Consider the following 22569-nt stretch of genomic DNA (forward strand, 5'->3'; position numbering starts at 1 on the left):
AGACCAAACCCACCACGTGTGGCGGCAACTGAGGCGGGAAAGTGGACGCTAGGGGCGCTGCGGAGTCAGAGTCAGGGTCGGCCTTGTCGGCTGCACCCGTGGGGGACGAGGAGGACTTCAGGCTTCCCGTAGACTGGAAGAATCTGCTCAAAACCGCTTGCCCTGCAGGGGCTGGGCCGGTGGTAGCGGCACGGCCAAAGGCAGATTTCCGGCCCGACATCGCACGATACAGAGCAACACCACCCAGGCAGGGCCGAGTCAGGAGCGCGAGCTCGCGCCGCAGGTCCCCGGCGTCTGCGGGCGCGAGCACGTCACGACCCTGCGGTGCGCTGGGGCGGGGGGCGGAGTCTCGGCTGCACAAATGGGACCGAGGAGGCGGGGTGGCCGCAATTTCGCGCCAAGAGCTGCCGGATTCCTTCGGTGGCGGCGAGCTAGCTAGGAGGTGTTTACAGCTGCTGTTATGGTTCGTACGCTAAACTGCATCGCCGCTGTTTCCCAGAACATGGGCATCGGCAAGAACGGGGACCTGCCCTGGCCCCCGCTCAGGTACCTGCCGGGCCGGGGGGTCGATTGGGTTTGGAAGAGCTAGCGCGGGGTCGCGCAGACACTTGGCGGCGGGAGGAGGGGGACGGACTTGGCACCCGAGAGGACGCGAGCTGGACCTGGGCTTCCTTCCGCCATCGGGAGCCGGGAGGCCAAGTTATTGATTTCCGTCTGCCCCTGCTGCCCGGCGAGGACCTGTTCCCCCGCGGCTCCCTGCCTCAGAACAAAGTCCCTGTCCTAGAGATCCCTCCACGCCACTCGCTCCCCTCCCCGCCAGCGCAGAGCTGGAGCCCGCGGGATAGTATTCTGAGTAACGCTGTTTGTCTAACTTGTAGGAACGAATTCAAGTTTTTCCAAAGAATGACCACAACCTCCTCAGTAGAAGGTAATGGGGGATTTTTAGGAGATTGAGGTTTGGGAAACATCTTGCTGAGTAAGCTTACCAGTGCAGATTTTTACTTAAATGAAAAGTTATCCATGTTAATCTGGGACTTTTTGCCTTACCACTCATTTGTATGCAGTTCCCAAGGTTTGTCATACCACCACCACCACCCCCCCAAAAAAAAGTTCTTTCAAATTTTATATGGGCAGGCGTACAGTTGAGGTACTGGGCAGAATTAGCATCTAGCTGCAGGTTTCAGTGAAGATTAGAGCATGGAAAAGAAATCAGAGGAGACCTTTGCCACAGTCCCTGCAGGATATGATAGGGTCTGAAGGAGGGCAGTGAAGAGGAGAGAAGTCCAAAAAACGGTTCCATAATATTCAGTATGGAGATAAGGAAGGCGAAGGGGATGCAGGAAGGGATCCAAAATGAACTCTTAGATGCTAAATTTAATGACAGTTGAATAATCCTGGGTGAAGTGGAGAATAAAGGAGTGGACAACAGTGTGCAGTTGTTAATAGTGCTAATTTTGAGGTTTGGGGATTGCAGATACAGGCAAGTAGATGAGTTGAGCTGCTGGAGAGAAGAGGATAACCAAGGAAAAGAATATGGTGGTGGATACTCGTTTAAAACCTAAGAGACATGTATTTGGTCATAGGAGAAGGAATAGCAGAATAAAAGGGAAATGGTAAGTCAGCCAGAAGCACATGCAGCATAACTTTAACAGGACAGATACAGGTTCGTGGATCTGGGACTTAGGTCCGTGATAGAGACAAGATAGCAAGAGTTTGAAGCTTAAGGAATTGATATGAACCACTCTCTAGAATCCGAAGTATGATCTAGTCATAGAAAGAACATCCAGTGTCTGGCTTGTTTGCTAGTGTTCAGTAAATACAGTACTTGTTGGATGAGTGGATGGAAGGGTATTGAAGGTATGTTGGCTTTTTTTCTTTTTTCTTTTCCTTTCTTCTTTTTCCCCCCAACGTCTTTGTATGCTCTTCACTTATGTCCACCTTAATTGTTAGGCCAGGTCTGTACCATTTCTCTCACCAGAATTCCTCACCTAATGGCTCGTTTATTTTTGATACTTGGTATCTCTTTACTAGCACCTAGAGCTCTGTCTTTGAAAATGCAGTGCAAATCACGTAAGGGGCACCATGAATAATTGGGGTTTTAATTCTTGGAGGAAAAAACTTTCCAAATACAGAAAAACACTTAGTCTTCTACTTGTATTTATAACTGTTAGTATTTTTAAATAAAATCATGCTAATGATAATTCTTTGAAACAGACACATGTACTTCTTTTGCTATCCTGTCAGAATATATTAAGAATTATAAAAATGTGTATATTCTTTTATCCAGATATCTGATTCCCAGGATTTTTTCCTAAGTAATTAAACCAAAAATGGAAGCTATGTGTATAAAGTTTCCATAAAGCATTATACTTAAAAGAAGCACAATTGAAAGTGTTACAGCTTTTTAATTGAGTGGAATATTAAGCACTTATCTATAAAAGTATGACTGTTAGGGGTGCCTGCGTGGCTCAGTGGGTTAAGCCACTGCCTTCGACTCGAGTCATGATCTCAGGGTCCTGGGATCGAGCCCCACATCTGGCTCTCTGCTCAGTGGGGGAGCCTGAGTCCCCCTCTCTCTCTGCCTGCCTCTCTGCCTACTTGTAATCTCTCTATCTGTCAAATAAATAAATAAGTAAATCTTTAATAAAATAAAATAAAAGTATGACTATTAATATGCCTACAAAGTGTACAAATATGAATAATACTGTCATATCAAATAGTTAAACAAGTCTTCAATCCCCACAGTAACCCTAGAAGTAGGAAACCTAAGATAACTACATTTTATAAATAAGGAAAGTAAGACACAGAAGATTAACATGACTTGTTCAGTAGATGACTGAATACACTGAACTTGAGCACTTTGCCCCAGAATCTTGGCTCTTCATTATTATACATGATTGCAGTTGAGTAAATATTGGATATGAATTGGATAACACCAGAGGGGAAAAAAGTTACTATATTTAGGAAATGGGTGATAAATGTAAATTTTGGTAAGCCTGTTTTAAATTTTTATTTTCAGTACAAATCCACTAGATGTCACTATGACAATCATATCTGTGTGTCTGTGTCTGTGTGTGTGTGTGTGTGTGTGTATGAATATATGGAACTATATACTCCCCAAATATTCTTTTTATGTGATTTTCTAGGTAAACAGAACTTGGTGATTATGGGTAGAAAGACATGGTTCTCTATTCCTGAGAAGAATCGACCTTTAAAGGATAGAATTAATTTAGTTCTCAGCAGAGACCTCAAGTAAGTGCTATAATAAATTCACCACAAAAAAAATCATGTTTCATTTTTTAGGGTGGAGGTCAGTGTATGACAGTGTAAATACAGTTTATTGATCAAGCTGCCTAATATCATAAAGGTAATTTACAGAAAATGAATAAGCAGTTACATGACAGTAACTCACTCTGCTACTTAAGGGATTGATTTCACCACTGTAAAAAGTCACATTAAATCTCAAATGTGGTAACAGATTTGCCAGTTTCCTTAAACTGTTACTCTGTAGGCTCAAGTATCATTTATATAAAATAAATAGTAACTTTTTTCCTAGTTTCACATATGTTTTGGGATTTGCCAGGATTAAGTGTTTTATCCCTGTCCTGGACTCTGCCCTCAATATAATAAGATAGAAATTTTAGGATGGGCTAAAAATCAGTCACAATCTTATGTCCTCCTATTCCTAGTTTACCACAACATCCAAATAACATTTTATACTTGTATTCCTTACCCAGTGTCTACCGGTAAAAAATTTGAAAGTACTGAAGTCAACCTAAGGATCCTAGAGAGAAAGGAATGTCTCCATTTGGCCTGTGCTGGGAATTTTCCTGTCCTCCAGTCTAACACTGGAGTACATAGTTACTGATGCTTGGAAATATCCTGGGGATTTCATTCCAAGGAATTAGTTTATACATTTTTGGGTGCCAACTAGACAAGTCCAAAACTGTGGGGCCGGCCATAGGGAAGGACATGCTGGAGTTTTACAGCAAGGGCTGAAGTTGCTGACTGCAGATGGAATTTCTTCCTCAAGGAAGCCTCAGATTTGCTCTGAAGGCTTAAAACTGATTTAATTCTGCCCATCCATACTGAAGTTATCAAATTATCAACTTTAATCACTTCCATAATATGCCTTCACAGCAACAGCTAGATTAGTGTCTGAATAATCAAGGACTATAGCCCAACCAAGTGAACCCCTCAAAGACCATCACATCATGGGAAGGAAAAGACATTATACACCGTTGGCTAAGGGGGATCAGGTTTATATAGATTTTCTACCAAGTCCTTCCTGGGATAGCATAGGTAAAAACGTGAAAGAAGATATACCAGAATATTTGCACTGGTTACCTCTGGATCATGAGGAATATGTTGATGTGCATCTTGCCATCTGCTGCAGTCTTCATACTCTTCTCTTCCTTTTGGTTGCTAGGATATTCTGGTTATCTCTTCGCTTGGTAGAATTCAAATTCACAGACTGTATTGCCATTCCCAGAGACTCTTTAGTAGCATATTCTTGAATACTACTCAAGTTTATTTATGGCTAGCTTGAGCTAAAACAAACATAAAGAAATCTCAGTGGGGAACATACTCAGTTGAGCCAGCAAATCTCCTCAAATGATGAGTCTAATTTCTTCTTTATGACCCCCACCTGTGGTGTACGTAATTGGGTTTGGTTGTTTTCTTATATATTTATATATAACATTTGTTGCTATATTTTGCTTGTTTTTTTAGAGGCAGAAAATTTCAAAAGTCTTTATTATCAAGGAAAAAAGGTTATCAGTTATGAACACGTCTTACAGTTTATTTTTTGCCCTTCCTTCTGGTTCCCTACTTGAAGGTCAATTATACACATAACCTGAGCACCTGCTGTGTGCCAGACAGTGCTGGATTTATTCTTATAATCACTAGCTCATGCAGTCTTTTGGAAATACTCAATTTTTCATCATCACCCTCTAATGTAAGATGAAACTGAGTCCTCAAGGTAATCCCAAAATTTGGTGCCAAATACTAATTATTTTGGATAACTAGTTCCCTAAAGTATAGGGAGAAAGTGCTTTTCCAAAGCTATCTAGACAATCAAGTTGTGGCTTTAAAAGAAATATTATGTAGCCACATTTGGGACACAGATTGACATTTTCCTCAAAATGTTAAACATAGAGTTATTGTATGACCCAGCAGTTCTACTTCTTGGTTTACAAAATGGAGAAAAAATAAAAACATATGACCACACAAGGTCAAATGTTCATAGCAGCATCATACATAATTGCCAAAATAGAAACATCCCAGATGTCCATCAGCTAATGAATGGATAAACAAAGTAGCTTATATCCATAGAATGGAATATTATTCCACAATAAAAGAAGAACCAATGTATGCTACAACATGGATAATGTTTGAAAACAGTATGCTGAGTGAAAAAAGCCAGAAAAAAAAGGCCACATAATTCCATCTATGTGAAATTCCTAGAATCAAATTCATAGACAAACTAGATTACTGGTTTTCTTGGAGAGGATGGGCATGGGGAATGAATGCTAACAGATACAGGGTTTCTTTTTGGGGGGATAGAAATGTTCTAAAAGTAGGTAGTGGTGGAGCACCTGGGCGGTTCAGTGGGTTAAGCCTCTGCCTTTGGCTGGGATCATGATCTCAGGGTCCTGGGATCGGGCCCACATTGGGCTTCCTGCTCAGTGAGGAGTCTGCTTCCCCCTCTCTCTCTGCCTACTTGTGATCTCTGTCTCTGTCAAATAAGTAAATGAAATCGTTAAAAATAAATAAATAAAAGTAGGTAGTGGTGATGGTTTTACAACTCTGTGACTACACCAAAAATTTGCCAAGTTCTACATGCTGAAAGGGTAGATTGTATGGTATATGATTTAAATCTCAATGAAGTATTTTTTTAAGGCTTTGGAACCAAAAATTTAAGGAAATTTTACCATAATGCTGTAACTTTGACAGCATCTTCGATAAATCCAAAATTCCTTCCATGATATAAGATGTTGTAAATTGTCTCCAGCCCATAAAAGTTACCTGACATTTCATAGTAGTGTAATTTTTATGATCTCACTATTATCATCCACAGTGATTAAAGCTTTCTGTCTTTTCTCACCACCACTCACACATTTAGTATAGCAAAGACTTAATCTGTCTTCTAATGTCTGCTCTGGTACCTACTAATTTTGTGGCTTCAAGTTTTATTAACTTTATTTAAGCCTTGCCGAAACCCAGTTTCCTTATCTACTAAATGGGATTAATAATGAGAACTTCTTAGGGTGATTTTGAGGATTAATTGAAATTTTGTAAATTAAATTTCTGGCACACAGAGAGTACCCTATCAATATCAGCTCCTACTCTCTCAAGCTTTGCTATTTGAGCAAAACTACCTTATTTTATATCTTACAGAAAATATTAATATTAATGGAAACACAGTGAACAGGCTTGTGTTCTTACTTTTACCCCAACATCTAACTTTGTTCTTCTTTCCCTCAGTTTTAAGGTTCATAATCAGAACCCTCCCCTTCCCCCCACCACTTTATTCCAGACTTCCATTTTCTCATGTCGTCAAGCCCTTGCTGTGTTGTCCCACCCTTTATTATTATTATTTTTAAAGATTTTATTTATTTATTTGACAGAGAGGGATCACAAGAAGGCAGAGAGAGAGGGGGGAAATCAGGCTCCCTGCCAACCAGAGAGCCTGATTCGGGGGTCGATCCCAGGACCCTGAGATCATGACCTGAGCCGAAGGCAGAGGTTTAACCCACTGAGCCACCCACCACCCTTTACTATATTAAACCTCACCACAGATTACTTCTACTTTGAAGTTTCTTGGAGCTTTTTGTTAAATAACTTTAGTGACTTCAGTACAAACCTCAGTCATCTCTATGCTCATCTATCGCTTTTGTGTTTTGAACATGTTTTTCTCTCTGAGATGCTCTGCTAAGGGATCTTTCTCCAAGGAGTATTCTCCCTCATCACTGCACCCAGAACTACATCCCCTCTGCTCATCTGGCATCCTCCATGCGTCCCCATTGCGTGTCCTTCAATTTCTCTGCCTGCCAGGGGTACAGGGAGTGCTGTTCTTTTTCTTTTTGTCTCTATTCCCAGCATTTAGCATATCCCTTAGCAAAGCAGGGATTCAGAAATTTTCATAGAATAAATGACCAATAGGTGATTTATAAATCTAGGACCATCCTGTTTTCTAACCTGCCTTTTTTCCCCCCATTTGATATATTGAAAGATTAATTTCTGTAAATATTTGTAGTGGCTGCATAGTATTCAATTAAGAGGATAGAACCTACTTGAACCAGTTTTCAATAGTCGGACCTCCCATTTCAAAGACTGAGTTTGAAAGGTTTTAAATTGAACTTTTTTTTTTAAATTTTGGTTATGATGTGATTCTAGCCTAGGGTTTTCTGTTTTGCAATAAGCTTTCCCAACAATCTCTAGGGAAATTGAGGCAGAATTTCATCTGCCACATCATCCTCTTTCACATCAGGCACAGTGGAAAAGATAATGTTTATATGGTACCCTGCGGTAATCAAATGAGGCTGCTCGAGGCCAGAGGACGCTGGTCTTAGGGATTGCCTAAATTAGGCCACACCCTCCTGAGGTCTGAGGGTTCTAGAATAGGACACCTTTGTAGTGTGTGACCATCAGCTGAGAATCCATTGTCTGGGAAGTTGCAGCTCAAGACTCCAGCATCAGGCTGCTGGAGTTCAAATCCCAGGTCCACCATTTCCTAGCTCACTAACCACTGGTTTCTTAATGTCTCAGCCTCAGTATCCTCTATAAACAGGAATAAAAGTACTTACAAAGGACTGCTGTTCGCATTAAGTGGTATGATGCATGTAAAGCACTGCCTCATCCCACTATATGGGAGAACAAGTGGGCACTGCATAAATGTTAAATATTTTCTTTCTACTATAACTATCCATCAGGTTAAAAGCAGCCTCTTTTGAATAGGGCCTTTAAAGAGAAGGATGGAGAGGCACCTGGGTGGCCTAGTTCATTAAGTATCTGCCTTCGGCTCAGGTCATGATCCCAGATTCCTGGGATCAAGCCCAGCATTGGCCTTCTTGCTCATCAGGGAAACCTGCTTCCCCCTCTCCCTTTGTCCCTCCCTCTGCTCGTTCTTTCTCTCTCTCTCTCTTTCTATCAAATAAATAAATAGAATCTTAAAGAAAAAAAAATAACAGGATGGAAATATCATTAGAGTGCCTATAATGTACATTACCTTTCTTTTAATCCTCATCCCAGCCCTCTGAGAGAATTCACTCTTAAATTTGTAAGAAGATATCAAGCATATCCTCTTGTTCCTTGACTGCATACAACCACATACCAATTATCTCTTGTCAGGGAATACAGTCTCTGTTAGCTTAGGATAAATATAGGAAGGAAATTTAGCAATGAAATAAGTCACAATATTGAGTGCTTGCTATATTCTGTTTACTTTGGTAGTTTCTAGGATTTGTGCTTTCACAGAATGAATACAGTGGGCTAATGAACTCAAACATTAGCTCAACTTTTTGCTAATTTTTTTCTACCCATCTTGGATCAAGGGTTTTCTGTGAAACTTATTCCTAAACTGCTAAGTAGCAACATTTTGCAGAATCATTTCCTCTATGTCTCTATGATAACTAAAATCTGAAACAAATCCTTTGTTTTCCTTTTCCAGGCTCACTATGAAAGGGCAAAGAAGTAGTCTTCACCTTAAGCCCTTGCACCGTTTCAAGCCATTGTTCCACAATCTACACAAAATGTGTACCCCGTTAATTTAAAGTCCACACCAACTATTTATACAACCTTCTAAATTGTTTTGCTATAACCCATCAACTTCTAGGATGCCCCTTCCAGTTCTTCTCATATGTCAGTTCCTAAGTCACCATTTTCCATTCTACCCTGACTCCCATCATCATTCCTGATTTTAGCATCCTCAAATATTAACACCACCTTAACTCTATTTCAGGCATTCTAGACTTTAACTAGACTATCTTCTCTCCAAGTTCAAATCTGTTTCTTACTCAGTTCTTCCCCTAGCCTCATCCAACCTAGTCGCTGCAGCTGCCCTGACATCTTAGAGAATCCCTTGGCCCATTTAACCTCACACAGGCCTCCATATCTTTTCCAGCTTTTAGTCAAAATATACTCTGTGCTCTTAACTCCTTTAGAGATGACAAAGAGTGAAATAAGTAAAATGTCTGTCAAGAAGGTGAGGGAGGAGGCAGCCAAAAGAATGAATGTCTCCATTAGATCTTGATTAATCATTGTTAAAACTACAAGTTCAAAGGCAGTTATATAATTTTTTAAAGCATCAGTCTGAGAACTTGACATTGAATTGTAATTTCTGTTCTCTAATTACAGTGGAAGCCAAATTCTACATGTTTCAACATTTATAAAGGGAATTACAGCCCTCCCCCAACTCCAGCAACCAACCCCCCCAAAAAAGTTGTGGAGATAGGGAGAGATTAACCTGAAGATCTAACCCTGAAATTAATTAACTTTTCCTCCTTTGGACTTTTTTAAATTTTTAAAATTGGGGTTGGGCTATGGAGGGACAAAGGAAGAGAGACAATCCCAAGCAGGCTCCATGCCCAGCACAGAGCCCAACACAGGGCTTGATCCCACAACCCTGAGATCATGACCTGAGCTGAAATCAAGAGTCAGACATCCAGATGCTTAGCCAACTAAGCCACCCAGGTGCCTTCCTTTGGATTTTTAATTACAGAAAACAGCATGATAATTTATTAATACTTCATCCATCTCTACATGTTTGAAACATGAAATATATTTTAACTCATTCCCCATTCATCCCATATTAAGAGTATGAAAATCATTCTAGGGCCTCCTGGGTGCCTTAGTCAGTTGAGCTTCTGACCCTCGATTTTGGCTCTGGTCATCATCTCAGGTCGTGAGATCAAGCCCCACATCAGGCTCTGAGCGGAGCTTTGAGCCTGCCTAAGATTCTCCCTCTCCCTCTCCCTCTGCCCTAACCACCCCCGCCCCCTGCCACACTCACGAGCATAGTGTCCCTCAAAAAAAACCAAGCAAACAGAAAAAACATTCCATACTACAGTCATTCAAACATACTAATCTCTAACATTTTATTATAAATCTTTCAAACGTACAGAAAAAACCTTACAGTAAATACCTGTATATTCACCACATACATTCTACCATCAATGTTCTTCTATGCTTGTTTTACCATTCATTCATACATTAATTGTTCTTGTTTTTTTCATGCATTTCAGAGAAACTTGTAGACATTAGTATGTTTTCCCTTACATACTTCAGCATACATATGAGTAACTAGAGTTCAGTATTGCATTAGCTTTATTCTTTTGAGATAAATATATACAGTGAAAATATAAATAAATATATACAGTAAAATATACAAGTCTTAAATGTATTTTGCTACATTTTGACAAAATATGCACCTTTATAATCCCATATCAAAAATAGAGAACATTACCATAACCCTTCAAAAGTTCCCTTATACCTTTTCCCAGTCGATCTTTAACCCCATCCCTCTAGAGACAACTATTTTTATACTATTTTCCACCATAAATATCACAAGACACCAGAACTATTTCTGTTTCTTGATTCATTGTGTACCATACATACACAAATGTGGTTTCTTTAAAGGATTTATATTTATGATGATTTGGGTTTTATTAATTGCTTAATATGATTAGGTTTTATAGAAATTATTTCTAATTCTTTTTTTAACTGCAGGGAACCTCCACAGGGAGCTCATTTTCTTGCCAGAAGTTTGGATGATGCCTTAAAACTTATTGAGCAACCAGAATTAGCAAATAAAGTGGACATGGTTTGGATAGTGGGAGGCAGTTCTGTTTATAAGGTAGGTAAAATTATAAAGAAATGTTCTACCCCACTTTCTTTCAGCTCCCCTGCCATCTGAACTTTAAAAAAATTAAGCCATGAGCAAAGGAAGCATATTATCCCCACTGTTAGCTAGACATATTGTCAATTTGAATTATTCATTTTAGATACTATCATGAAAACTAAATAAAAATATAAAAGTGAGTTTTTAAGCCTGTTTGAGTTTATTTTCAATTCAAAATAGTTGATGTTTCTAATTTAAAAACATTCCAAATCCTTCCCTTAGAATCATACTTGCTTCGCACTGTTTTCTGCTCTCTGGATGTGCCTTGATATACTGAATTATTCCCCTTTATTTCAAGGATATATATGTTCTCACTGATCAAGGGATGGGGCTCTCAGTTGCTGTATACTGACTAGATGTATTATGAATTTGTGAAAAGCAGAAAACTTTCCCTTAACAATTTTTATATAATATGAGGGCATGGGAAAAATACTATATGATTTCATAATACAAGGGAAAACAGGTAAAAGAGAAAATAGTCTGCACTTTTTTTTTGTACACTCATCATGCCATGAATTCATAGGGAATGGGTTCCATCATCTCAGCCTCCTTCCCTGGGCACAGCAGGCTGGTGCTTCACTTGAACCCAAGTACCTTTCTCTATGCTTCCTTCTTTTCCTGATCATTTTCTTTCACACACTTCAGGAGGTTATCTCAGCTCTTGAGGGCTTAATATGATGAATATGCACATTAATTCTCTTGGCAAGAATCTTGTCCTTCAGTTGTTTTCAACAGTGCCAACAGCATGCTGTACCCTTGTAGACTCTTCTAGCTTTGCCATGTCAGCATTCGTGGAGTGTTCCTGTTTGAACAGTGCCCTTTCCCTTGATGTCCACAATATCACCTTTCTTGTAGATGCCCATTTATGTGGCCACAGGAACAACTCCATGTTTTCTAAAAGGCCAAGAGAACATATAGCAGATACCTCTCCTCTTTCCCTTGGTGCTAATTCATTTTGGTAAATTACTGGAAGATGGAGGCTCTGACCCGAAGCTTTTTTTTTTTTTTTTGTAAGATTTTATTTTTAAGTAATCCCTGTACCTAATGTGGGGTTCAAACCCACAACTGCAAGATCAAGAGTCACACACTCCACAGACAGAGCCAACCAGGTATCCCAAAATATTCCTTATTCTTGATACCAAATGACTTTCAGCTTTCAAAATTTTTGAGAATATTAAATAGAATTTTTTGACTCTTAAAACACTAATGACAGATTAACATTTTGTGGGAAGGAAAAAAATCAGCCCTACACTTTGGTGGCTTGTGGTGACATATATACCCAGAGATATTTTTTTTTTTTCTTAAAGATTTTATTTATTTGTTAGAGAGAGAGAGAGAACACAAGCACAGGCAGACAGAGTGGCGGGCTAGAGGCAGAGGGAGAAGCAGGCTCCCTGCCGAGCAAGGAGCCTGATTTGGGACTCGATCCCAGGACGCTGGGATCATGACTGAGCCAAAGGCAGCCGCTTAACCAACTGAGCCACCCAGGCATCCCCAGAGATGCCAGGATCCCAGACCTGTTTCTACAACCTTTGGTTTGCTTTATTTGTATTATGAGGAAATGGACATTTTCCTTTGATCTTGTAACCGAGGATGAATTTCTAAGAAAAACAAGTCGTTTTTTTATTTTGTTCAATATGCATTTTGAATAATTTAATACCATATTGACTTCAAAATACATTCTTTATAAATATTCAAAATTAAATATAATTATATAATTTGGTATATCTATATCTATATAAGTCGTAAGGAAGTAGAACCTCGAGCTGATAATTTTGCTTTTTCCACCTGCCTCACATCACAATAGTTTGTAGAACATTTTGGCTTATCTTCCCTGGGGCCAGCCTGTTTTTGTAAACAAAGTTTCACTGTAACACAGCCATGCCCATTGGTTTAGTATTATCTATGGCTGCTCTTGCCCACAAAGGTAAGAAAGAAACCATACAGTCCACAAAGCCTAAAATATTTAGCATCTGACCCTTTACAGAAAACCTTTACCATATAGCATTTACTTGGATACAGACCTTAAAATGCTTCTGTAGTTGGTCCCATTCAGTTTCTCTAATTTGATACAGTAAGAATTGGTAGAATTTTTTGACTGGGGCAAGGGAATTTATGATTTAATATATGCTGTAGTAAAAAGCCAAAAATAAAAAATAATATTGGTTATATGCCCTTATTTGGAATTTCAAGGCTAACACACTTGAATTACCCGTTTTTTTTTTTTTCTTCTACAAGCTATTTGAAAATCAAGGGTTCTTGCTTTCTTGGAGATGCAGTTAGGACTCTTGACTTTTTATTAGAGTTTTAAGATACTTGTTTGAGGGCAGTTTTGTTTTGTTTTGTTTTTAAGTTTTATTTATTTATTTAATAGAGGAAGACACAGTGAGAGAAGGAACAGAAGCAGGGGGAGTGGGGGAGGGAGATTCAGGCTTCCGGCTGAGCAGGGAGCAAGTTTTTTCTGTAGAAACTGTCAACAGTACCATAGGCAGTAGTTAGAAAAGCCATTAACAATATAAGGCCAAATACAATCATTAGCAACAAGGGACTAAGAAAGTAAATTACCTACTAGCATTATTACTATCTCCTAAGAAATGGAAGCATTATTAAGTTCTGTGTAAAGGTACTAAGTATGCCCTTGGGGTTTTCAATAATCAAAGGCTCATGAAATTATACTATTTTGTCCATATATATGCAAATTTTTCTATGGAGAATAACTAAATAATTTATAGTTCTTAATTCTTAAACAACTACCAAAGAAAAAAGATAATACTGAATGCTTAAATGAAAAAAAAAAGAGTTCATGTCAGCAAACTAGAGGCCAGAATATATTTAAATTCACTGTCATAATTATTGATAATGATCAATAATTCTCAAAATAACTAAGACGTACTTTTCAGGACCCCAAAATAAAGAATGGGATATTTAAATAGCATGCTTTGGAGGTAACAGTTATGTAGCATGTCTCTAATACCTAGTACAAACTTGACTGTATAATTAAAACAAACAGAAATCTTAGAGTTTCTATTTCTTTTGACAGATAAATTAGGATATTAATGCCTTTTTTTTTCCCCCGAAGGAAGCCATGAACAAACCAGGCCATCTTAGGCTATTTGTGACAAGGATTATGCAGGAATTTGAAAGTGACACATTTTTTCCAGAAATTGATTTGGAGAAATATAAACTTCTGCCAGAGTAAGTAAAATGTTATTAATTTGTCTGAAGCACTTTTGGATTTCCTGCTTAAGAATTATAGAAAGAGTAATACTCTTCAGATTGAATTTGGAGTAATTATGTTTTCTGTAGACAAATACATTGGGAATTTTTGGAAATCTGCTTTAACAAACTTGGGAATGTTTAAGTTCTAATCATCTTGCTGAAATCTAGAGAGTAGTCATTAGTTCATTCCACGAAATCTGTGCTGAGCATCAGATGCTCTCTTAGGCACTGGAGAAACGGTGCTTACAAGACAGATGCTATCCCTGCTCTCTAAGATTAGATTCTTTGTAGTAGAGGAAGAGGGTAGCAAATGAGAAACATCAAGAAAGTTGCTATATGGAGAATTGAAATACAGTGATGTGGTAAATACTGTATTGTCTGAGAAGTCCTCTCTGAAGAGTGGTATCTACGCTGAGATCTAAAATGGCAAGAAGCCAGCCATGCAAAGAGCAGAAAGGAGCATTCCAGAAACCAGAAATAGTGTCGACACCAGAGGACAGGAACAATTACCGTGTGCTCTCTAACCCTGCAAGCCACTTGAGCATTGTAAGCAAGCAGGAGGCCAGAAGGGGTCAGACCAGATGCAGGTTTAGAGGGTTTGAATAGAGAGCGAATGATACTGTTCCAGCTGTTTGTGGAGAACTGACAGGAAGGGAGCAAGAGTGAATCTGGGAGACCAGTTGGCTATGAGAGTTGAAGCAAAAGAGTAAAGGATTTGGATAGCAGTGGTGGAAATCAACAGAAGGGGTTACACTTGTTTTACTATGGAGTTGTGATTTTAACTCGAAACTGCCTGATTTTGAAGACTCCTAGCATTTTAGTTTAAAGCACTTTCATACTTCAGTATATAAAAGAAAATTTAAAAAGCACTATTCAGCTCTTGGCTATGGAGAGTAAAAGATTAATTGTATCCATACTTGCAGACTAGGTTTTAACACATTCTTTCAAATAGTCTCAGTTGAATCCAGTCATTTTTTAAGTTTGAGTTGGTTTTGGGAAATACCTCCTAAAAGAACATTCAGAGTCAAGTCTGAATACGTGGATGGTCAGGCTTTAAAGTAACCATCCATAGAGTAATAGGTAATAGTCATGAATCTAATGAAATGTGTGACTGATTTCCTTGGACTTTTAACTAGCTATAAAGAAAACTGAAAATTTTAAGAGCTTTATAAGTATTCTAAACAGCTGAAGTACAGCCTTTTGCTTGGTCTCCAAAGGTGAACACATAGAAAAATCACACTTGGTGATTTTGTATATATTTATGAAATCAGCTATATTTCTTTGTCACATCTTAGATGTTTTCTCTTATACTGCTTAGGTTGCTGATTCTCATATTATGTGAATATTAATCTCTGCTGTCCCTCATTCCATCTTTGCTAACAAAAAGAAAAAATTACTATGTGAATTTACCTTTCCAAATCCTGTTGCTCTCCATCAGACCTTTCAGAACCGACTCTGGGATCCTTGATAACTTAAAATATTTTACTACCATTCTGGCTCTCGGCTCTTAGAAATGAAGAATTTAACATCTTTACTGAGTGATGATTCACACATCACACCATTCACCCATTGAAAGTATATGTTCAGTGGTTTGAATATATTCAGATTTGTGCAACTGTTACTACAGGGATTCCCTTAAAGAATTTTGCTGTCTAAGCAGTATTTATTTTTCTAAACCATGGATGTGTGATGTCTTTCTCCTTATTTAGATACTATTATAAATGGAGCTTTTTCTTTCTTTCTTTTTTTTTTTAAAGGTTTTATTTATTTATTTGACAGAGAGAGATCACAAGCAGGCAGAGAGGCAGGCAGAGAGAGAGGAGGAAGCAGGCTCCCTGCTGAGCAGAGAGCCCGATGCGGGCCTCGATCCCAGGACCCTGAGATCATGACCTGAGCCGAAGGCAGCGGCTTAACCCACTGAGCCACCCAGGCGCCCTAAATGGAGCTTTTTCATCATTTTATTTTCAAACTGTTCATTGGTAATAAAACCAATAGAACCAATTGTAATAGATATACAATTGATTTTTGTTTATTGATCTTGTATCCTACAACCTTGCTGAACTCATTTATTCTAATGTTAGTGAATTCCTTAGGATTTTCTGTATGCAGGATATACATTTACAAATAGAGGTAGTTTTACTTCTTCCTAATCTGCATTTTTAAAATTTCTTTTTCCTACCACTTGCTCTGGCTAGATCCTTCTGTGCAGTTATGAACAGAAATGGCAAGAGTAAGACATCCTTGTCTTGTTCCTCCTCTTAAGGGAAGGCATTCAGTCTTTTACCATTAAGTGTATTACCTGTGGACTTGTCATACATGCCATTTATCTCATTGAGGAAGATTTGTTCTATTTCTACCTCATTGAATATTTTTATCATGAGGAAGTGTTGGAGTTGTCAGATGCTTTCTCTGAGTCTGTTGAGATAATCATGTGGTCTTTGTCTTTAAAAGGTTATTAATACGGAGTATTACATTGATTTTCATGTTAAACTATTCCTGCATTTCCAGGATAAATCCATTTTTTAGTAATATACAGTCCTTTATATATGTTCCTGAATTCAGTTTGCTAATATTTTGTTAAGGATTTTTGCATTTATATTCATAATGAAATATTGGTCTATAATTTTCTTTTTCTGTCATGTCTTCACCTGGTTTTGATGTCAGAAGAATTACCAGTCTTACAGAACACGTTAGGAAATGGTTTCATTCCTCTTGTATTTTTTTGGAAGAGTCTGTGAAGGATTGGTATTGGTTCTTCTTTAAATGTTTTAGGAAGGGGCGCCTGGGTGGTTCAGGTCATGATCCCATGGGATCCAGCCAGCGTTGGGCTCTCTGCTCGGCAGGGAGCCTGCTTTCCCCTCCCTCTCTGCCTGCCTCTGCCTACTTGTGATCTCTCTCTCTGTCAAATAAATAGATAAAGTCTCTAAAAAATAAAATAAATGTTTTAGGAAGCATTTTTAAGATGGGGGGGCGGACAGAAGAAGAAAGAGAGAGAATCCCAAGTGAAGTCCATGCTTACCATTGAGCCTGGCATGGGGCTCCATCTTATGACTCCGAGATCATGACCTGAGCCAAAATCAAGAGTTGGATGCCACTCAGACACCCCTAGAAAATTTTAATTGTGGGTAGATTGATAGGAAATTGCTAGCCAAAGCCAAAATCCAAGGAAATTGCTCTAAAATGGACATTCTAAATAAGGCTATGAAAGAAAATGAAAAGTCTTTTTTCATTGCATCATTTGATGGTTATCTTACCTTCAAGCCTGTACCAGTATAATAATAGCCTCTTAAAGGTGAGGTGGAAGGAATCCCCTAAGGGTAAATCTGGAGTAGGTCAATCTTTGATGAAGTAAGGAAAAAGGAAAACAAAGGGAATATACCTTGTTCCTGGAAGTTTGTAATGTTGCTCAATTCTTGAGCTGCTTTCTCTCCAAATCTCTATATACTGAGGAACTTAGAATTGCTCCCTACTGTCCAGAAATGAACTCTGATCATTCTCTACCCTCCTCTTCTTTTTTTTTTTTTTTAATTAATTTTTTTTTTTTTTAAGATTTTATTTATTTATTTATTTATTTGACAGAGAGAAATCACAAGTAGACGGAGAGGCAGGCAGAGAGAGAGAGAGAGGGAAGCAGGCTCCCCGCTGAGCAGAGAGCCCGATGCGGGACTCGATCCCAGGACCCCGAGACCATGACCTGAGCCGAAGGCAGCGGCTCAACCCACTGAGCCACCCAGGCGCCCATACCCTCCTCTTCTTCTTTCCCCACAGCTACACTTCGTTTAGACCCATTATCCCTATTAGTGGGCCTCTTGTGGTTCCGTAAGTTTCAGTTCAAACACAGTTATCTTTTATTAACACCATACTTCCTGATAATAAAAGCACTAGTAAAAGGAAATAAAGATGAGAGGACTGTTGTAAAGTGCAAAGAGAATAAAATTAGAAGTTAGGTGAAACCACAAGCGGTAGAAACCTCAAAGCAGAAATTAGTCTTAACAAAGTAAGGTTTGACTTTGTGTCTGCCTTTTTCCCCCATGGGTCATTGTCTGCAATTCATTTTTTCTTTTTCTTTTTTTCTTTTTTTTAATGACAGCACCATGCCAGCCTGTCCTCTAAGGCTCTGCTCTCATTCTTCTTGTCTGGAAGAAATCTTTCTGCCTAAATTTCACACAAGGCTTCAACCAAACCAGCAGGCCCAAATATTTTCTATCAGCAGTTTTCTGCTTAATGAGCCCCAAATAGGTTTTCCTTTTAGTTAACAATCTTCTGTATTAACCTTTCAGTCAAAGAGGATAAAGACCAGACGAGGTCTTTGAAATAGTAGTTGGCTCCAGAGCTGGTACAGATGTCGCTTATCAATGGACAACTCGAGAAGGGTTTTTGGCTGACGTTTCCTCTTCTGTTCCCACGACGTCCTAACAAGTCAACAGGATCCTTATTCATGTTATTTTTCTGTCTTTCTCCTGAGCCTGTGCTTGCTATAGAGCTTTCATTTTATTTTAGTTGTGAGTTGTTTCTTATGGATAACTGCTTTAGGAACTCTGTTTACCTCTTAGACTTTACATTAAATCATCTCTGTAATAGTCTCATGATACTTTGTCATTTCAGATCTTAATATCTTTTCATACTCATTGGATTCCTTACTGCTTGAAGATTCTAGAGCTGGATTTCTTTCTGGGTGGTTCATATAGGAGGTATTTCCAAATCCTGTTAGGCTTAAACTCAGAGTCCATATGTGGCTCCTAGGCCATTGGGAAATATGATGGTGGGGTAGTTATGGTCATTATTAAAATAGACTGTATATGTGAATATTGTAGAAAGTAAAATTAAAGGTAAATAGAAATGAATTTCAGTTTCACAGAGCAGATGAACATTAATACTGCAGCTAGTGACCATAGCCAGTCAATAGCATGGTATTTCCGTTACTATTATTCATGGTTTTATTTTTTTTTTTTTTTTTAAGATTTTATTTATTTGTTTGACAGAGATCACAAATAGGCAGAGAGGCAGGCAGAGAGAGAGGGGAAGCAGGCTTCCCGCTGGTGGAGAGCCGGATGCGGGGCTCAATGCCAGGACCCTGAGATCATGACCTGAGCTGAAAGCAGAGGCTTAACCCACTGAGCTACCCAGGCGCCCCTTATTCATGGTTTTAGAAATAATTTTGATGCTTTGCTTTTATTTTATTAACTGAGAATCTTGATACTCTTGAGAATTTTACACACAGACAAAAATGTAAATGTTGCTTTTGCTGACTCATTCCAAAGAAACTAAAGTCATGGTTAAACGTTGGCCTCATAAAATCATTTCTTTAAAAATTAAGGAAAAATGCTTATTGCTATTAAAACAGTGGAACAGGGCACCTGGGTGGCTCAGTGGGTTAAACCTCTGCCTTCGGCTCAGGTCATGATCCCAGAGTCCTGGGATCAAGCCCCACATTGAGCTCTCTACTCAACGGGGAGCCTGCTTCCACCTCTGTCTCTCTCTGCCTGCCTCTCTGCCTACTTGTGATCTCTCTCTGTCAAATAAACCAATAAAATCTTTAAAAAGATGAAAATTTAAAAAAATAAAACAGTGGAACAGAAACAGCTTAGAAAATGGTTAGTAATAGAAACATAGCTTCTCCCTCTGAAATACAAGTTTTTCAAGAAAAAAACAGCTTTTTCATCTCCTTATACATCATTATGCTGTTACTTTATGTCTCTAATTATATTTTTTATCACATGGCATCACCTCTCATTAGTCAACAAAAGGTCAATACCTGTTATTACTCAGCATTGTACTGGATATCAAAACAGATTTAATTTTTTTCCTGTATTATCCTTGCTACATTGAGTTTAGAAAATATGGAGATGAAACCAAATGAAAATATTAAAAGGTAACATTTGTAGAGCACTTAATATAAAATCATGAACTCAAAAAAAAAGAAAGAAAAAATCATGAACTCAATGCTAAATTATTCCTAAAGACGAAGACTGTGTTCATAACTAAGTATCACACAGTAGAACCAAAGTGAGACACGAATCTGAGTAAAGCACCTGGAGCATATGTGGGGGGTAGCCCACAAATACTGATGAAGTACAAGATTTGGATTGGAGATGGGAGTGGTCAGTACAGCCTTCAAATGGAGAACCAGGGTTTTGGTTTTCTTTGCCCTTGGTGGTTATTCTTCAGTGGGGGGGGGGGGAATTTATTGTGGTGAGAATAAACATGAAACCCACTCTCAAGAAAATTTTAATTAGGGGTGCCTGGGTGGCTCAGTGGGTTAAGCCGCTGCCTTCGGCTCGGGTCATGATCTCAGGGTCCTGGAATCGAGTCCCGCATCGGTCTCTCTGCTCGGCAGGGAGCCTGCTTCCCTCTCTCTCTCTCTGCCTGCCTCTCCATCTACTTGTGATTTCTCTCTGTCAAATAAATAAATAAAATCTTAAAAAAAAAAAGAAAATTTTAATTATACAATACAGTGTTGTTAACTATAGGCACACTGTTGCACAGTGCATCTCTAGAACTTAATCATCTTGCACAAGCTTTCTTCCCTTTGAACAGCAGTTCTGTCTTCCCTTCCCCCCAGCCTCTGTCAACCACCATTCTACTCTCTGTTCTTATTAGTTTCACCATTGTAGATACTGCAGTATTTGTCCTTCTGTGACTAGCTTATTTCATCTAGCCCAGTGTCCTCCAGGCTCATAATGTTGCTGCATATGGCAGGATTTCCTTCTTTTTTGAGGAAGAATAATATTCTATTGTATGTATACAGCACATTTTCTTTATTCATGTGTTGATGGGCATTTAAGTAGCTATTGTGAATAGGCTGCAGTGAACATGGGAGGGCGAATATCTCTTTGAGATCATGATTTGTTATCAAAAAAGCCCCCAAGAGATAACAAGTGTTGGTGAGGAGGTAGAGAAATTGAAACTCGGTTATACATGTTGGTGGGAATGTAAAATGGTGGAGCCACTGTGGAAAACAGTACAGAAGTTCCTCAAAAATTAAAAAAGAGAACTGCCTAAGATCCAGCAGTTCCACTTCTTGGTGTTCACCCAAAGGAGGGCCTGGGTTTTGAATTGGAAAGTGGAGGGAACACAGAGCTTACTGAGAGTTAGAAAATACCACATAAACAGTGATGCCAGGAAAAGAATTGCAGTAAGCCATACACTGGGAAACTGAGCATTGAGCGGCAGGGAGGACACAGAACTTCAGTTCTGCTCTAAGCAGCTGATGGTTGTGTTTTGTTTTTCCTTTGCTTAGATGAGAAATTTGATACCAGGTGTGAGATTTGCAAAATGTTATTAAGCAATTCCATACTGATTGGTATGGCTGATTGGTAGTGGAAAGAAAAGAGAAACTGCTGACAGTGGTTAGTTTTTGAACAAAAGAATTAGGGGTCAGAAGAAAGGAGATATTGCCCTTTTCATTTTCTAACTTTCTATATAGTTTGAAAGTTTTTCTTTCCATTCCTATATGTAGTGTACTTGCATAATACCCAGTTTCACAGTGCTTACCATTGTGAAGAAAAAAAGGAAAGGAAAACTTTTATTTATCTTATGCACTATTGATGCCTCTTGGCCGAGAGTCAGGGAAACTTTTTATTTATTTATTTATTTATTAAAGATTTTATTTATTTGAGAAAGAGAGATCACAAGTAGGCAGAGAGGCAGGCGGAGAGAGAGGCAGAAGCAGGCTTCCCACCAAGCAGAGAGCCCGATGTGGGGCCTGATCCCAGGACCCTGAGATCATGACCTGAGCCAAAGATAGAGGCTTAACCCACTGAGCCACCCAGGCACCCCACAAGGAAGCTTTTTAATTGACACATTATTATGCATGTTTTTTTTTTTTACAGATACCCAGGAGTTCTTTCTGATGTCCAGGAGGAAAAAGGCATTAAGTACAAATTTGAAGTATATGAGAAGAACAATTAATGTGAAGGTGTTTTCTGGTTTATTTCAAGTTAGTTGTTCCCCCTCCTCTCCAAACAATTGTAGATTTTAATATTAGAAAAAAAAGGCTTTTGTTGACTTTAGGTCAGAGGTAATTTCCTCTAAGCAATGAAATTTTATTAATCTTACTTAGGCTATAGTTAAGACTAATCTTTTTTTTTTTTAAGATTTTATTTATTTACTTGACAGGCAGAGATCACAAGTAGGCAGAGAGAGAGGAAGAAGCAGGCTCCCTGCTGAGCAGAGAGCCCGATGTGCGGCTCGATCCCAGGACCCTGAGATCATGACCTGAGCTGAAGGCAGAAGCTTTAACCCAGTGAGCCACCCAGGCGCCCCAAGTTAAGACTAATCTTAACTAGACCATATCAGATACCATTTGTGAAACATTTCTGGCTATAACTGTATGTTGCCCATCAACAGCACCTTCCTAGGGTAGCATATCTACCAAGAGCCTAAGTGAGACAATCCCCTGATAGCATACGTTGAAACCAGGACTTAGAAAGATAGGACTAGACAGATTG

At 38.9% G+C, this 22569-nt stretch overlaps 2 protein-coding genes across 3 annotated transcripts in view; one reads left to right on the forward strand and one right to left on the reverse strand.

Annotated features, from left to right (window-relative positions):
- Positions 1–241, reverse strand: part of MSH3 (mutS homolog 3) — a 180944-nt gene extending 180703 nt beyond the window's left edge. For both annotated transcript variants that reach the window (XM_044266234.1, XM_044266250.1), the window contains exon 1: positions 14–241. In XM_044266234.1, the coding sequence (XP_044122169.1) occupies positions 14–220 (207 nt within the window). In that variant the 5' untranslated portion in view covers positions 221–241. The remainder of the gene's footprint in view (positions 1–13) is intronic.
- DHFR (dihydrofolate reductase) lies at positions 219–22270 on the forward strand. The gene is made up of 6 exons (XM_044266258.1): positions 219–546; positions 879–928; positions 3147–3252; positions 10729–10855; positions 13980–14095; positions 21952–22270. Exons 1-6 carry the CDS (start codon positions 461–463, stop codon positions 22028–22030), a joined length of 564 nt encoding a protein of 187 aa, XP_044122193.1. The 5' UTR covers positions 219–460; the 3' UTR covers positions 22031–22270.
- Positions 22271–22569: the final 299 nt, after the last annotated feature.

This window comes from Neovison vison, chromosome 1 (assembly GCF_020171115.1).
Source record: "Neovison vison isolate M4711 chromosome 1, ASM_NN_V1, whole genome shotgun sequence".
Taxonomy (NCBI): domain Eukaryota; kingdom Metazoa; phylum Chordata; class Mammalia; order Carnivora; family Mustelidae; genus Neogale; species Neogale vison.

Coding starts and splice junctions, on each gene's coding strand:
- DHFR (XM_044266258.1), top strand. CDS start 461: ATGGTTCGTACGCTAAACTGCATCGCCGCTGTTTCCCAGAACATGGGC. Junction 547..878: donor CTGCCCTGGCCCCCGCTCAG/GTACCTGCCGGG, acceptor TCTAACTTGTAG/GAACGAATTCAAGTTTTTCC. Junction 14,096..21,951: donor AAATATAAACTTCTGCCAGA/GTAAGTAAAATG, acceptor TTTTTTTTACAG/ATACCCAGGAGTTCTTTCTG.